At 39.7% G+C, this 17,500-nt stretch overlaps 2 protein-coding genes across 2 annotated transcripts in view; both read right to left on the bottom strand.

Moving 5' to 3' along the window:
• The window catches only part of LOC140949866 (uncharacterized), an 11,645-nt gene extending 4,027 nt beyond the window's left edge, over positions 1-7,618 (bottom strand). The window contains exons 1-6 of the mRNA XM_073399009.1: positions 7,427-7,618; positions 7,212-7,305; positions 4,210-4,434; positions 3,494-3,680; positions 1,933-2,220; positions 488-1,536 (exon numbers count right to left, since the gene is read on the bottom strand). Coding sequence (XP_073255110.1) covers positions 488-1,536; positions 1,933-2,220; positions 3,494-3,680; positions 4,210-4,434; positions 7,212-7,305; positions 7,427-7,593 — 2,010 coding nt within the window. The 5' untranslated portion in view covers positions 7,594-7,618. The remainder of the gene's footprint in view (positions 1-487; positions 1,537-1,932; positions 2,221-3,493; positions 3,681-4,209; positions 4,435-7,211; positions 7,306-7,426) is intronic.
• A 1,599-nt stretch (positions 7,619-9,217) lies between these two features.
• Positions 9,218-17,500, bottom strand: part of LOC140949994 (tyrosine-protein kinase HTK16-like) — a 19,950-nt gene continuing 11,667 nt past the window's right edge. The window contains exons 7-13 of the mRNA XM_073399149.1: positions 16,704-16,828; positions 15,723-15,776; positions 14,696-14,788; positions 14,090-14,275; positions 13,870-13,961; positions 13,137-13,263; positions 9,218-11,953 (exon numbers count right to left, since the gene is read on the bottom strand). Of these exons, the coding sequence (XP_073255250.1) occupies positions 11,753-11,953; positions 13,137-13,263; positions 13,870-13,961; positions 14,090-14,275; positions 14,696-14,788; positions 15,723-15,776; positions 16,704-16,828 (878 nt within the window). The 3' untranslated portion in view covers positions 9,218-11,752. The remainder of the gene's footprint in view (positions 11,954-13,136; positions 13,264-13,869; positions 13,962-14,089; positions 14,276-14,695; positions 14,789-15,722; positions 15,777-16,703; positions 16,829-17,500) is intronic.

Here is a 17,500-nt window from a genome sequence, read left to right as displayed (position 1 = left end):
TTACAGGAGGAATATTCCTCCTGTAGGTTTTATTGCATCCCAAACAGATTTTAGTGATACACTGTCAATCAACCCCGATCACGCCACATGAAACATGACTTGAGCTGTTTTGATCCAAAATTCAAATTGAGACAACATTGGTGTTTTAGATCGCAGCAGTTCTTTAAATTTTGCGGTTGTATTCAAATACAAAGCTGAGTACCATGTGTTCTATCAAGGATGCGATCGTGTATGGGTTATGGAAAGCTATTAAACCAGAAAGATGTTTGCAAACATCGCTGCGGTGAAAAGGATGTGTTTTTGTCACCTTGTGCTCAGCTTGTGGGCAAGTCTAGCTGTCTTTATACATGCCAAGCATGTGTAATAGCAACATGGAGATTAGAATTGTGGGGTGACAATATTATTGCAAACTTCTGTGTATTCAATGAAGTCTTGATCATAATTACTGTATGGTTTAAAAGAACTACTAGCTGCCCAATGCACTTACCATGAATGGATTGGCCTGTTGACTTTGTTGCCAACTTCCAAATTGTTGAATCTGCTGTTGTTGCCCAAACTGCGCACCCCCCATTCCAGCCATTCCTCCACCAAATGCATTTGGCTGTGCACCAAATCCACCAGGGATTCCAAATCCAGTATTTTGTTGTTGGCCACCAAAACCACTTCCGCCTGACATTGGATTAGCTCCAAATGAACCTGTAGATGCCCCAAACCCAGACATAGGCTGCATACCCCCAAACCCAGAACTCGGCTGTCCACTCCCAAATCCTTGGTTACTACCAAAGCCAGGTTGGTTACCACCAAAGTTCATTTGACCTCGCATTTGAGGTTGTTGTTGTTGTTGCTGCTGACCGCCTCCCATTTTTCCGAACTGGTTCCATGCCATCGCTGTCATGCCTGCACCTCCAAAGCTAAGATTCTGTTGAGCAGATGATGGGGGCATCCCCATATTTTGACCACCTCCCATTTGCTGTTGGCTCGTCATGCCTCCCCAGCCAGACTGTTGAGGTCCACCAAATGATGACTGCTGGGAAGATGTAAGGCTTCCAAACCCTCCACTAGGTTGGCCACCACCAAAACCTGTGTTGGACAGCTGGTTCCCAAATCCTGAACTTACTGGCTGACTACCAAATGCAGAAACTGTTGGCTGGGTGGTGCTGAAACTTCCAAACCCACTACCACTTGTAGCCGCTATGCTACTGGCAGGACTCATACTTCTTGTAGGACCATTAAGCATTCCACCGAGACCCTGAAAAGGATTGGATGTCTGCTGGGACTGAAACCCTCCAGACCCAACGCTTGATGTTGCGCTCGAAAACGGGTTAGGTCCACTTGACATTCCGAATGTTGAAGTCCCAGAGGAACCAAAGCCTGTTCCAGAGCTAAAACTAGTGTTACTACTACTTGAGGACGTGCCAAACAAGCTATCTAGTTCAGTCAATGCTGCATACTTGTCGCTAGCAGCTGCTGAGCTTCCAGACGCTGATACAAGTGGCCCAAACCCAGAATTAGAAGCTGGTGGTGCTTGTGTGGGAGCTGCAAAAAAAATGATAAAAAAGAAAGATGGTTGGTTTTTTGGGGGAAGGACACCCCCATGTGACCTTCACTATTTTTCTCATTGTGTATGTTTGGCTGTTACTCTTCAAAGATACAACACCTTTGAAGGGAGAAAAGAGTAAATTTTATTCTAGATGATGACCATTCATATCAATTCTAATAGTGTATCTGGTACTCCTTTTTCCTTCTGACAACTTATGGTCACAAGAAAAGTCAACACTTTATGGGGCAAATGTAGAGTAGTTATCCCTCACACAAATACAACCAAGTATGGTCTTCATACAAAGTAAGAACTGGAGCTGAGGATTTTAACCTCAAGGAGTCAAGGAGGTCTGAAAAATCAGGATTCCACTGCACAGAAGAAATGGATCTTACCTGACGATGTTGGTGCTGCAAATGCATTGAGTCCTCCTGAAGAAGCTGGTGGAGACCCAAAAGCATCAAAGAAATTAGCCTGCTGTTGTGGTTGTGCCGCAGGTTGTTGTTGTGGCTGTTGGGGTGGAGTACCAAATGCTGCAAAACTCGGCTGTGATTGTTGCTGGACAGGCTGGGGCGCTGATGACCCAAACGGGTCAAAGGTATTCTGAACAGGAGCCGCTGGTTGTGCTCCAAACGCATTGAACGAAGCAAAGTTACCTTGCTGGGGAGGTGGTCCAAACTGACCTACAAGTGAAAGAGTGATTTTTGAAGATAAAAAGGAGTCAATTGACCAGCACTTCTTGGCCATAGTTTACGGCTTTTGCCATGTTGATGCACTACAATGATATTAAACACAATCCAAAACAGAAGTACTGTATGTAATCTTTTTATTTGTGATTGGACAAAGCAACCTTTCTGAAGTGACTTTACATTTTAACTAAAAAAACACATATATGTTGTAGTTTGAAATTCATGTCTGGTGAAAATGGTTTCAATATCAATTTCCTTAGTCTCCTGAACCTAATTTATTACATCATTATTGATATTATTAGGGTAGGAAGACAATTGACCCGTTAAGCCCCAATATACACATACAAATTCTCCAAACTGACCTCCATGCATTTTGTTAAAGAATGTGTTGAGAGAATTTTATGGAAGATCAATACAGTTTCACTTTGGTGGTCATTTTATCAATTCTCATAACTGTATCTCTTGAAATTGTATGGATATCGTTAGGAGAAAACTGATGTTGGTCACTATCAGGACTTAAAGGGTTAAGGAAATTGAGAATCAAACTAGCAAGAAACTGTATTACACTGAATTTCATTTTGCACTTTAATGCATGATAAAGAAGGAACCATACATAGCATAATGTACTTGGAATCCAAGGCAGTTCTAGTAAGAGAATTTCTTGTTGGATTTTTTATGATTTTCTTAGGACGTTTGGACACATGGCCATTTTTACCAAAAATTTATCGGAAAACATGAACAACAATTTGCAAGGCCTCCAAGTACAGTTGTAAGATGTGATGAAGAATTCTAGTTGCCAATTTGGTCAAGGTGTGAAACATCTGGGTGCTTTGATGTTGATTTAGTTGCAGTAGACCTGTTCATGGTTTTAAAGATTTGAAAAGAGACCAGTAAGCAAATATCTATTGACAATGCTGGAAGGAGAGCCTTAAAATTAGCAAAATAACCTAGCTTAAAGGTGGAAGGTTCAGTAAGCAAGCAAATATATTGCTTTGTGAAATTTTACAGATCTGTAAGGTGGGGGGGGGGGGGGGGCACGAACTTGCCCCCTACCATACAAATGCCTGTAAAATTTCCCAGCTTTGCAAAGCTATGTATGCCTTAATTAGTTTTCAACAAATCATTTACAAACTTTATTAATTATAAGGCATTCTTTGCAGCTGTGTTGATGGTTTTTTGCTGGTCCCAATCAAAAGTTAAAAAAGCCATGGAAGGGTCTGTTTCATGCCATGAGTTGTTAGAAATTTAAAATTAACAAAAATGTTACCTTGTGGTCGTTGTTGCGCAAATGGGTCTCCCCCTAAGTCACCAAGCAGGTCTACTGAGGGTGGCTTTGGTTGTGGGGCAGGTTGAGGAGCAGCCTGTACCTGCCCTGGGGGTGGGGCAACTGCTACAGGCATTGCTGATGAACTGGTTTGGCTTCCTGTGCGGGGTCTCTCTCTTGTGGCTTGTGCCTGAAAGAATTGAAAAACAATGACTAAGCATTACAAGGTAGAAAAAGGGATTAGGCAGTCCAAGAATGTCATTCACAGGAATAATGTCACCATGTACTTCGAAAGACCAGAAAATTTAACACCAATAAGAAACAGTCAAGCTATGTCAAATGTGCAATCATAGAATCTATTAATGCATTCATTACTTTCAAAGTAGAATCTGTTGGTCATTGCCAATGTCAGATTATTTCGCTTCATTCTTGCATACGAAACAAGCAGTAAGTTGACCTGGCTTGACATGAGGTACCAGTACATGAAAACTGTTAAAACGCTTAAACCACTAAAAGTGACCAACATTTAATTTCTTCTTATAATTACTCTACAGAAAAAACATAAAGCTATGGAAAAATGTTAACTTCATCAATCTCATATTCTACTCTCTTGACGATGTATTGACACATTGTTGGGAAAAAATTTATGTTGGTCACTCTTGGGTATCTAATGGGCAAATACTTATTGACTGTCATGGGAAATAACATTTTTAGCTTACATGCACAGAAACTGTAGGTGCATTTTCTCCTAAAAGTTGTTTCAGAGGTTTGGGTTCAGGTGTTGTCTGACTTGTATCATTAGCGGCAACTTGCTGTGGAGGAATGTACCATCTTTTTCGTTCATATTTCTGCACCATGAAGTCCTTTATCTTTTGATCATCTTTAGATTCTGGCTCTGGTGGCATAGCTGAGTTCCAAAGACCAAGCCAAACTTTCTTACAAAACTAAAATAATAATAAAACTCATTACAACAGCAGTAACTATCAGTCACTGACTGCTCTAGTTGTCTGGTGAGAACACAGAAGACACATCACCAGAATCAATGATATTAGAGCCAATCAAAACACACAAAAATTGCCCTTCACTGATTTGGTAAATACTAAAACAAATAATTATTATTCAAAACAAAATTCTGCCCAAATTAAACCTGAAGTTTTAAGCCACTCATAACTGCTGGCTCCAAAGGGTTAAAGGCAGCAGTTACTAGTTACAGAAGGTTTGGTGAGAGAACAAGTTTAATTGGTATGGAACCAAGCCTGTGTAACAGAGGTAATCTAATACCAGTTAGTAACATCTGCAAAGCAGTGCCAATACCCTTGTTCTGGTTCCCCAACGAACTGAACAAATTACTGGAAATACATTTCAAATTTCCCTTCAACTTGATTGGCAAACTGACAATGGCATTTTTAACAGGCCAATCATAGCACATACTCAAATCCAAGCTTTGAACGAAAAAAATATACATACAGTAGAACCGGGGTAACTCAAACTCTGAAGGGAAGAAACAAATGCAAATGCAAAGCACCTTTTAGTTGGTAGGACAGACTCCTTATGTTTTTGTTGTATCGTGTTTTATTTTGCAATTTTGCAAATAGTAGTCAAATTTGTAAAACTTTTTTAGGCTTAATTAGTTGTAAATGCTGTAACATTGTATTTTTCCTTTCTCTCTTGTATGTTGTTTTTATTTTCCCTCCATGTAAATGTAAGTATTGTCATTAGAAGTGTTGTAACCAAATAAATGTTATTTTAAAAAAAACCACTCTGAAGGGAAACGAAAACAGTTGGAGTTAGCGAGGGTTCGAGTTAACAGGTCGATTGCAAAATTCAATTTGCCATATGTAAAATTGATAACTAGTTACTGATTTTTGAGTTCTTCAGTGTATAGTGCAGTGCAAATCTAACTTATTTCGTCAGAAATGCTAACATGATTAGACATTTTTTATGATAAAAAGTGATCTGTTCGTTGTACCAATAAAAATCTAAGATGAGGGTTGACCCATTTTAGGTTTAGTGTTTTACCAATTATACAAAATGAAGAGCTAGTGGGATGGCATCCAAGTGGAGTTACAAGAACCAGAATTTTGAGTTATTGGGGTAAATTCCAGTGAACTTTTGATCACGAGGAAATGAAATTTAGTTAGAGTTAGTGGGAATTTGAGTTATCTGTGTAGAAATGACTGAAAAGTGAGGTGAAATCCAAGGGAAATTGGACTTAGTTCGAGTTATCCGGGTTCTACCGTAGTAATAAGATGGGCTGAAATTTCTGTTTTAGAAAGGACATTAGTCTGAACTTCAGACAGGTCAGACCTCCACTCAGACAAATCAGAAAAGCTGCCAGGAAAACATTGTGTTGATTACGAATTTCATTAAATACTACACAAATCTTCTGCTTAAATCAACTTCAACTAAGTGAATCGTCTTGTAAGCCAACGAAATAATAATATTCATTGTTAGTATGAAATAAGTATTCACAATAACACCCTGTCATAATTCAGGTAAAATGTAAATAATTCATCAACTGGTTTTGACATAAGCAGAGGTGGAGCAAGAGGGACGTGAAGAGTGTTGATGTTTCAAGTTTGCAGTTTCAGCTATTTTTTGAAGGTGGTTTTCAATATTGTGCTTAAAATTTGCCAATTGTTTTGTATTTCCGTTTGTAAAGGTTTCAAAAAGGGGCTTTCAATTTCACATATTCACTTGCTTCTTATTTCTGTCTGGCTGCACTGCAGGTGAATTTTCCTGTTCTTGTCCATACATGACAAGAATTATTTTTCAAAATTAGTGAGAAGAGATACGCAAGTTTTTTCTTGGACAACTTTGGTCAATTTTTTTTTATGATGTTGTTGTGTTCAGACTCAAATGCATCCACCTTCATGCCCTGTGTTTTTTTTTCAAAATATTTAATAAATGTGTGTGGTCATGCTCAATGAAACAGACAAGGGTTCAAGATTTCATTGAGTAAATTAATAGGGAACTGAAGAAGGGATGATCAACAAAACGAATCAATCAAAAATTATCAAAGTCACAACCAAAACATGTTTTCAATATGCAACTATGTGCATTGTCTTCGATTTCCAATGAACAATAAACTACCAGTCGTTAGAGACCCGCCATTTTATACACAAACACCAAGATATTTTCCTGCTTATATTTTGAATGAACATTACGTCGTTTCATCCTCAAAAGTAGCAACGAGGTAAAAATTGTTGTAAGAAGTCAATCAAAACAAAGTAACTGCACTGAAAAATTGACAATCAGCAGAATGCATAAATGACCGGCACGAACGAGAGATTTCAACAACTTGGCAAGTACAGTACATCGAGCTAAGTCACGAATAGTGAAGATTTTAATGCAGCGATTGTAAAATTTTTAATTTTTTGTGGGCAAACAGTTTTTAATTTCTAGAGTTTAAGTTGTCTTATGGAATATAAGGACTCCAGCTAGTTAGTTTACATTTTTACCGCAAATCGACCTGCAAATATTGGTCAAATTGAACGTAAAATGCAGCCAAAAATACGCTGGGGGTGTTACATCGTGCTCCCATAACGGAACTTGCATCAATATAATGTTAAAGCTGAGTTGTACGCGTTGAAAGGAGCGCAAATGTTGTCAATTTATCCAATGTCTCATTAGGAAAGAAATTCAAGGATAACTCAGACATATAAAACTTGTCAAACTTGTACAATGAAAGAAAAGGCAGTAAGCGTAAAGCCGCGCGTACCTCATTTCCTTGGCCTTGTAAACTTTCTATTTCTTGCGGTGTAAAGCTTGTCATTGAAATTGATTTGACTCGATGTGGAGGGTTTAATCCTCGTCTGTAAAAAAATGAAAAAACAAGAACAGGAAATGAGTGTTTACCGTACAGCTGCAAACTAATCGCGCGCTGGAGTCAAATTGGCGTAAAAACCTTGCCAGCTTAACGCCATCTCTACTCACAAAATGCCGCTGCACGAGGTACAGACAAAAGATCCTATTGTGGTATTCACATATGTTGGCCCCCTTTGCCCACAGTCGAAGCATTTTTTGTTGTGGGGTAAGGCCGCGAGATCTCTGAGAAGTTTTAAGTTCTTTTCATCTTGCTTTTTCTTTACAGAAGCCATCATGGATGTCTGCTCTGCCAGCCTACCACGCACTGCGCAAGTCTATGAGAGAAACTTCAGGGGAGGGGTGAAGTTAGAGCATCTAGTCACGCAGTCCCGTCACGCCAATCTCTTTGTGTTACAAACGGGTGCAAACTACCTTTCCCTCAAATCTCAGAGGTCATTGTCAGCCCAAGCTTTGCCTCATATTCTATGCCGAGTGGCAGATTTTATTGTAGAAATTCAATTCGTTCTTCAGCGCCTTTTGAAGTGTTCTCCCCAATACTGGGCACATATAACCTTCTCCTGCGGGTGACTCCTTGAAATGATGGTGCCACCTGGACAACTGCCTTGTCCTACAAATGCTTAGAACTTGGCTCGGATAGGATTAGGTCACAGAACAGGTTTTTTTTTTTAAAGGTGAGCAACGGCCGGCGTGGAGCGCGAAAGACCGGCCATGGAGGCAGGCGGTTACGCCTCAGGAAGGGATAGTCAAAAATGTCCCCAATTAGTAGACACACTGAATTCTGCAAAGCTGATCGTACTACGTGAAAATTAACTTTGTGAGACATCTACACGACACTGAGGGGTCGTAGTACTTGGCGCTAAATACATCAGCACTAAGTAAACATAAGGCTGTTTTGTTTGATTGTAGAAGTCTTCAGTGTAAACTGTGATCAGTAAGAAACTCTAACGGTCAGAATCGTTCCAACAATAAATTGGGAGTTGTTGTTTCCTCTTTTTTAAGGGAGAGGCTATTGGACGAAGACATTTGGAAATAGAACGGGTTAAATCAAATGACAATTGTAGATCAAAGCTGGATTCTCTCACTAGGTCAGTTTGAAGTTGTGCGTGGGACTGGGTTGGTATTGAGTCGAACTGCACTATGGGATGCGTCGCTCTTTTTATTGGCTGTTAACGAGGTTGCGCTGGAAAATGGGTCAAAAACAGTCCCACAGTGCAATTCGAGACAACAGTGCTTCCGGGTTTGGGAATGATCTCTCTCCTCTACATACGCAGAAGAGCTCTGGGTCGAGATTGAGTCTCACGCGCAGCCTCAACATTTTTAATAGGAATCCAAATGGGAAGAGGCATTCTCCTTACGTCATATAATCATTCCAAGGCCTCCAAGCGGTGTGCAAGTGATATAATAAGTTCGTTGAATCAGTTACTCGTAGTGAGGGTAAGCATGAGCCCATGACCACAGACTTGTTTATTTTATTTTTAAGCACATTATAGAGCAGTTTCCCGCACAAACGGACGCTCCGTTCTGACTACGAGCGCAAAGAAAATTAGACATCATTAAAAAATATATATATATATATATATCATTTTCAAGCCTGTAGGTCTCGCTGACTGGTTTGTTGGGCTTAAAAAGATTTCCTAAATTCACGCCAGAACCGTTCTAAAAATAAACTGGTCGGTGAGTACACTGTGACAAGAGTAGACGGAAGTTGCTCTCTCCCCATTATGGGTTCCTGCTAGTCATGGGCTCACCTGCTCTATTTAGATAAACTTAATCCAGATTTTTAAACACATTTTCAAACTCAATTATCAAATAACTCTATTTTTAATTTTCATTGAGGGAATATAAAGAATTTTCAATATTTTAATACCCTACCTAAATAGATGATGACCACGCACCACAAAAATTTTTGGAGAATTTCATTATCAAATTCCAACATTTTTTCTTCTTCTAAGCTATTTATCTTACGCTAAGAAACGTGAACCAAATATAAGTACGCTAGCAAAAGCAAAACGCATCAGCGCAATCTGCTACGAAGCTCGTACACTCTGGCGCGATTTGCGCCGAAATATGGTGTCCTGTGCTTAAGCCACAGGACCCCCAAACTGGTATAAGGTACACAATAGAGACCTTTAGAATCGAGGAAGAGGACAACCTGCCTTGCATATAAATAATAACCCGGAAAGCTTCACTTTATTTATTTATTTTTTTCCCACCAGAAATGTTAACATGGTTATTTTCATTAAACGAAGTTAAGACCTCTCCCGATATAAACTTGTTTCCGCCACTACGAAATTCTCGCCAAAACCCGTTGTAGAATTACGACGGCTATCACGTTTGTCCGCAAAAATTACGCTGGTTCAAGCGCGTGCTCCACTAAGTATTGAGAAAATATCGTTCTCCTGGTCGTCCTCGTCCGAGAATCTGAAGGCCTCTCTTAGTTGTTGGAAGAGGCAATGTGAAGCAAAGTTTCTACTGTAAGTAAACTATAAGAAAGTACAAAAGACCGCTTTATCAACAGTCTTATACCCGGATTCTATTGTCGTGTAAATAGTAAGCGTGTGCGGAAATGAATTATACCAGACTTCTTTTTCATAGTTTAAACAAGCGCCTTCTAAAAATTATAAAGTACATCAAGCCTATCGCTTGGAACTATTTTTTAGCAAAATTTCAAAACGCCTCGCTGATTGACAGTGTATTGGTATTATCTTTAAAGAATGGCATCTTAGCCGTAAAGTACTTTACTTAGTTTGTAAATTTCCCTCGTTTGTCCGCGGTCAACGTGTGATCACGTATTAAAGGCCTCACAGACGTGTCCAGTCTACCGCGCACGAGAAAAAAAAACACGCTGAGAAGATACCACTCGCTACACACAGTCTAGAAGATTCGAGTACAGGACGACTTCGAGTACGATATTTAATTTATCTATGCGCGTATTCTCAAAAATAGACACCCTGGGAAGCTTCATTTTACCTTTTCCCGCCGGAAAAGTCAACGCGGCTATTTTTATTGAAGGAGGTTAGGCCTTCTCCCGATCGCAAAATAATAAAACTTCTAACATTTGAAAACCTGTTTCCCCCAGTACGACATTTTCGCTAAAACCAGTAGTAGCTAGAATGGGCGTGGCTATATCGCCTTTTCCTGACAATTTTGACATGACACTGGTTTACACAAGTGTATTACTTAGTATTGAAAAATATCGTTCTCCTAGTCGTCCTCGTCTTACAATCTCAAGGTCTCTATTTTTACACTACTACATTTTCGCGATGGCCATAACAAATCTATGATTTGTGTAAAAACAAAGATAAAAACAACGCAAACAACTAATGCAACAATGATTTTTGTCGCACTCTTTTAGATGTTTTCATGCACTGCACGCGATTCGATATTTACAGTCACTAAATTACACCAAAAATAAACTTCGTAAAACTTTTTGCCATTTTAGACACTTTTAGAACACGTTCCTACGCGAAAAAAAGAAACATCGCAACTTATCGAAAGTTGTATACACTTAAAAAGACACCAGGCCAAAACAAGAGAGAATGAGCTCATTATCTCTCGGTCAAAACAACTGCACATTTGAAAAGGAGAGAATGCGTTTTTGGCATTAAACGTTTCTGGGAAACTACCCACACACCCTCCCCTAAGCCAACGTTAACACTTACTTCCCAGTTAAGGCAAAATGTTGGCTTAAGGGAGGGGTAGGTGGGCAGCTTTTTGTATCAGTCTAACCCTTTCTCCTCGTTTACAAAGCGTCTACTCTAATAACACGGGATTCCAAGGGTCTCTTTACTAGGACCGCAAAAAAGCCCCCTCTTTCGTCTCTGCCGCATCCCCGGCCAGCCAGACTACTTACGTGCGCGTACTATTAAGAACGATTTTCACGGGAGTGTCGCTTATCCAAGGAAACACATTACTCTAGCCAATCAAGAACTGAGCTGACAATCCTTAACCAATCAGAGCTGGAAGCAAATATATTCGCAGCCGGCAACCTGCGTCAAGCGCGCGTAAAAGTCACGAGTGGTTTGGCCTTGATTCTGACTGGTTGAAAAGGTCGCGCGAAATAGAGATTTTTTTGACACTCCAGTGAAAACCGCTCTGAAGGCCCGTTTTCACAGAAGATTTTCCGGCGATTTCTGCTGCAATTTCCCGGCGACTTGACAGCGCGTTTTTGGCGCTTTTATTGTGATTTTCTAATCTTCATGCAGTAGTTACCTTAAAGCGCACCTTACGTAAATGGAACATCGCCAAAAAAAATTGAATCAAAATTCGATGAGGGTTGGATGCAATAAGTTTATGCGTCGACAAATCGCCATTAAGTCGCCCTTAATTTACAGATGCGACCATATCATGAAAACTCGCGGCAAAAATCGCCGTGCAAACAGGCAATAAGAAAGAGGGGCTGTTTGCAATCAAACGATTACTGTTTTAGTTTGATTAGCTTGCACCTCTATCTTTTATCGGTAGTTTAACATCTGCATAAAAAGGATTCGTACTAAAAATGTTGTGTAATGCTTCAAATGTGGGTCTTCTTTCTGGTTTTAAATCCCAGCACTGCAACATAAGTGAATAGGTGTGTTCTGGACAAGCTTCAGGTCTTTCAAGTCGTTTGTTTTCTTCTTCCAACATACGTATTACCTAAGCAATACAATAAAACAATAACGTGAGTTTCATTTCTATACGGTCAAACTTAGGATTGTTTCCATACCGCAATCAAAAGTTAAAGCAATCTCGTACAGCTTAATAAACAGCAATAGTGCTGCTTAGTAGCTTTGGGGTACGCCCGGAAAGCTTGCTCACAGGCTAGTAGTAACCTAACCTTGCCCTCATGCAGGGTTTGAAGTGAATAAGCTGAAAGACAATTTCTTCAGCAAGACCGACGCTTTGATGTTGTGAGCATTCCTATCTTTTGAGACACGAGAAATAAATGCTTTCTGAAAAGGTTTAGATAAGCTGTATCCGTATTGTGGATTTCCACTATCGCGTAATTTTTAGGTGCGTACTCGCTAAAAATTTACGCGCGTAAATGAAATAGAGGCGCGCGAACATAAAAGTTGAGCAAGTACGCGCGAACTTTTATATACTTCTTCTATTATTTTTACGCAGGTATAAAAATAACGCGAAAGTGGAAGTCCGCCTTAAGGGATACAAACAGGAAAACAAAACAAAGCAAACAAACGAACCCACACTCTTCAAGCTTCTTCTACAGCGGCTAATATTCGGAAGGGAATCTGGGGACATCACATTTTTACTGTAGAAATCCTTTGGTAAGCCAACGAAAGAAATCTTGGTACAAGCAGGCGTAAAGAGCAACGACCAAAGAAATAGGAAAAAAGGACGCCTAATCGCGTGTTAGTGGCATCTTTATAAACCACGGCAGGATTAGCTCAGTCGGTAAAGCGCTTGACTGCTGAGCGGGAGGTCGCGGGTTGGATTCCAATACTACTACATTTGCCCTGCAACGGCAAGACCTTCCCGTGGCTCGGATGGCCACGTAAAACGGTGGTCTCTTATCCAATTAAAGACGTAAAAATAGTGTCCCCAGTTAGTACTTTCGTGCTAAATACATTGACACTCCAATAAAGCGCATTTTTCTAATTAGACCTCTACTAACCTTTGTTACAAACTAGTAGTTAGTTTATAGCAACTAAAAAGACGACAATTTGCCGTTGAACCGCGTCCTTAGAACACTGCTTCATTAGTGACAGCATTTTGTAAACCAGCCAAAACTATCGCAATGGTTGATACCCCCTTCTCACGGCGACTACCTGCTAGGGAGACATGGGACTTGGCGAGAGATCACGTTTAACTACTAACTCACCTCTCCCCCTGACATTTCACCATATGGTAACTGACCAAACGAGTACATCTCCCAAAGTGTTACTCCATAGCTCCACACGTCACTCTGATGCGAAAACGTCCCGAAATTAATCGATTCTGGAGCGTACCTGAGAACGCAGAAAGGACTGATATAGTTCTCGTAATCAAGACTTGAATCAAAGTGGGCCCGCAAGGGAATAGCAAAATACGTTCAATATAACGGTCAAACTAAGGGAAGCACCATAAAAATAGTGAAGCTAAAGAGGTTTTTTGCCCAAGGCCCAAAGCAACCTTTATTGAATCAGGTATATGTTGATTAAAGCTTGCGTGACTTTTTTTCTGCTTGTACCGGCTGTATCCATGTTTTTCACGTCAGCTATTCATGCATGGATTTTTGCTTGGCTTCCCCCCCCCCCCCCCCAAACACCCCATCTCCGCTTCCCTTTTATGATGATTCGTTCCTAATGCCAAAATGAGCCAATTATAGAACGAACAATTCGGTTTAATTACCGATACCCGTTAGTGGTTTGTCATCTATGAGACATCAAATTGACGGCTGAGTTTGACACTAAAAACTCTGAAATGTCTAGTCCTAACAGCGCAGTATTAGTAGAATCATAAAAAAGGTTCAAGGAACCACGCAGTTTCCAGATAACTGAGCTTCGAAAGAGTGAACCAAAAGTCGTCTATGTAGGAGGTACTGTCTTAAATCATCATTATGGGAAACGACTTACCATTTCACTGGCCAGCGGCCACCTTGCGAAGCTTTATAATAATTACTTCCTGAACCGACTGCACGAGACAGTCCGAAGTCGCTTATTTTTATCTGAAACGATGATACAGTAAGACAGTTAGTCTATCAAACGTGTGCATGAAAATGTTGTAAGGCTGTGCAACAGAAGGCGAAAAAAGCGCACGAAAATTAACAGAATAAAAGGCGGATCCTTATCTGACCTGTTGTTTCGTAGACATGAGTATATTTCTTGTCGCCAGGTCCCTATGAACGAATCGTTTTTTCTCTAGGTACATCATTCCCCAAGCTATCTGAGCTGCCCACAGTTTGAGGTCCCTTTGAGAGATTTCCGGTTGATGGTCGATTAAGAAGTCGAGTAACGCACCCATCTGAACTAATTCTTGTACCTAAAAGTAAAAAGAAAAATATAACTGCAATTTTTGGCAACAAATAACCTTGACTGTTTGCAAGCTTCACTCCAAATAGTGGCGGATGATTGCTCTCTATTTCACTTTTGCCTGCAAGGACACACACGAGTGAGCCACGTCCTCGCGTCCCGCTTCGCTCGCCGCTCGAGGGTGACTCTTCAGTTCTCGCGATTTCCGCCGTGATCATAAGTTTTTAAAAAAATCAATCAATCAATCAATCAATCAGGTAGGCGGGAAACGAAACTTTAAAATTTGGCGGGCCGTACGGTAGAATGCGGACCTAATGTCTTGTAGGCTTTGTCAGAAGAGATCTGGGTAGAAGAGTAAAGGGGATCGCATAATTAATCAAACACAGCACGCGTACTAACTGAGAGATAAAACAAAGGAAGTTACACTTACCAATATTAAAGGCGGGCCAAGACAAACGCCAATTAACCGGACAATACACGGGTGATCCAGCCCCGACATAATGCGTGCTTCGCGTAAAAATTCCTGTGAATACAAACTCATGGGTAAGAACGGACTTGTATAAGTGGCGTTGAACTCTCTCGATTTGAATGGTCATCATCAGCGGAAGTGTTTTGCTTACCGCGTGAGACATGTGTTTAGTTCACTGCTTAATGCAGATTCTTACAGCTTCTTTCTTTATTTTTTGGTCTCCCCGTGTGTCCGTTCATGTCTCTATTAATCTTTACCAATATTTTGTTTCGTTCTGAATACTTGCTTACCAAGTTAATGACATTCATGCGTACCGATGTATTTGCTGTGCCTGTTTCCTGACTTTTCACATTTTCAACTGTTATAATTACGGTCACCCAACTAGTTTAGCTTTTCAGTTATTTTGGTTGTCCCACTACTGTATGTATTGTTTATTTATAGTTATATTTCTTGCAAATTCTTTTAGTTGTCTGTCTACAGTAGTAAACAAACTGATGAAGATGTTGCTAAGTGACCGTGGAGATCTAGCAGGGATATATTTGAAAAGTTAAGAATTTTACTAGAATTGCTGTGTCTGTTTGGAATTCTATTTCACTTTCTCTTAAGACTCTCAACATATCTAACTTTCGCAAAAAAATTAAATCACTACTCCTTAACGTTCTAGGTAATGAAGATAATTATTTCAATGTTAATTATTTAATAAAGTATTTTATGAAGTTAACCTAATATGTTGTATATACCTCCAATTATAATTTTAGCCTTCTTCAAATAACAAAATCCCCTGTACTTGAATTTAAAAGTAAGGTGTTTCTTTCTGCATGTTATTGTATTTCTTTTCTTTTTTGTTATGTAATTTAATAACGTCTTTATTTAAAGTCTTGTCCTGCCTAGATTAGCATTATAGCTATTTGCAGGACATTAAGTATTGTAACTTTATATTTCTTTAAATAAATACATTGTTGTTGTTGTTGTTGTTGTTGTTAAATACCTGCTCTCCATGAGCTATCTTCTCAGGGTGTAAAGTCTTCAACGCCACTGGAACCTAAAAAGAACCCCAGAACAAAGAGTATACTGTAAGATGCTGTCATATTCCTAACAAGGAACAGGAAAAATAAGGGAAAATAGAGAATCATTGTATAGCGTAAATTTTTGTATCCTTATATAGATTAGCTTGGTGGTAAGTTTGTTGGCAGCGAGATGTATTGGTGGCGATATGGCAGTGGTGTGTGAGAAGACTTCGGATACGCATTAGTTCTCAGTCGTTCAAAAGCTGGATAACGTTATCCAGCGGATAAATCACTATTCCTGGGATAAGTAACTGTATAGAAAAACCAATTACGCTACCCTATGGGTCCTTAGGAGTTACAGTTCAGTAATAAGGGCTGTCTTTTTATGGGGGTGTACGCTCAGTTTTCGTTCTCTGTCTATAAAATCGCTGATCCTGGTTAAATTTCCAGTTTCTCGTCAGTTTAGTGCGTTGATAATTGCTCTTGGTCTTCAGGCAAAATTTGATAGGGCTTTGGCGTATGGCAAACTAATCGGGGAAACACTGCAGATTGTTTTGATTGGTTTGAACGTGGGTGTTAAAACGGGCAGCATCGTTTTTCAACCAGTTTTGATGCAATGTTGCAAAACAAGTTGTACGTTTTTGTTGCCTGTTTTATAGTACCCGAAGCTGTACAGGACTATTTAAATACTGTACAAGTTCAATTTCGTTTATTCACACTTATTCAATTACAATACAACAACAATAAGAAATAAAAACAGCGCTAACTATACATTGAATTAAACATAACAAAGGAAAAAAGTGTGTAGCAGCCAAAGGAGCCAAGCTTTCGAGTTAGCTACTACCAGAGAGCGGTTGACAGTGGGTGGAGGTTATTCAGTACTTATAAAAAACTATTTAAATTAAATAATTAAATAAATAGAGCTAAATAACAGCTTAGAGTTGCACTACACAATACCATACCTTTTTTCCTTTGGGATCTGTCCAAACTCCCTTAAGTACGGAGCCAAACTCACCCTGGCCAAGTTCAGCACCGAGTTCAAGTGATTGTCTCATAATTAGTGTCTGTTGAGACTGCACCGGGTAACCTGCCACATATAAAACAGAAGGACGTCTCTCATTACGAACTACACAAAATATCCTGAAAATTACACATTCCCCTACGGATCCCAGTTGTTCAAAAGTTGGATAGTGCTGTACACCAGATAAATCAATCAGGGGCACCCATCGAGAATATAGTTCAAAACCACTTAAACATAGGATTGTTAAACGTATTTTAGTATTTAAACGGTAGATGTAGGCATATTTTTATCCCCTACAAATTTTTCATCTGTTCGGATTTCCTAGCTGAAAGTCTAGTGATCCGAAAATTATAGGGAACAAAACTTACCTTTTCGAAAATTTGAGCCAGAAAAAAGGCTCCCGAAAATTCTAGGTGACCTTTTTGGGGTAAAAATCCGTTAAAAATGGGCAATTATACCATTTTTTAGATGTTCGGAAATCCCAGGAGAGGCAGGCAAGCAAGAAATTTCACAACAAATGTTCCCAAAATTCTAGATCTCAAATCGTGTTCCAAACAGATATTTTCCGAAAATTGACGTTGGGTGCCCCTGAATCAATATCCAACGAATAAGTATTAGAGAAACCAATTGCGCTATCTCGTGGATAGTGATTTATCCAGTGGATAGCATTATCAACCTTTTGAACAACTGGCAAGGGGCCTGATCTGTAAATAACAGTTGGTTATCGGACAAAAAGGA

This window comes from Porites lutea, chromosome 10 (genome assembly GCF_958299795.1).
Source record: "Porites lutea chromosome 10, jaPorLute2.1, whole genome shotgun sequence".
Classification (NCBI taxonomy): domain Eukaryota; kingdom Metazoa; phylum Cnidaria; class Anthozoa; order Scleractinia; family Poritidae; genus Porites; species Porites lutea.
The sequence above is the reverse complement of the archived record's forward strand: the minus strand, read 5'-3'. Positions and strand labels throughout refer to the sequence as shown.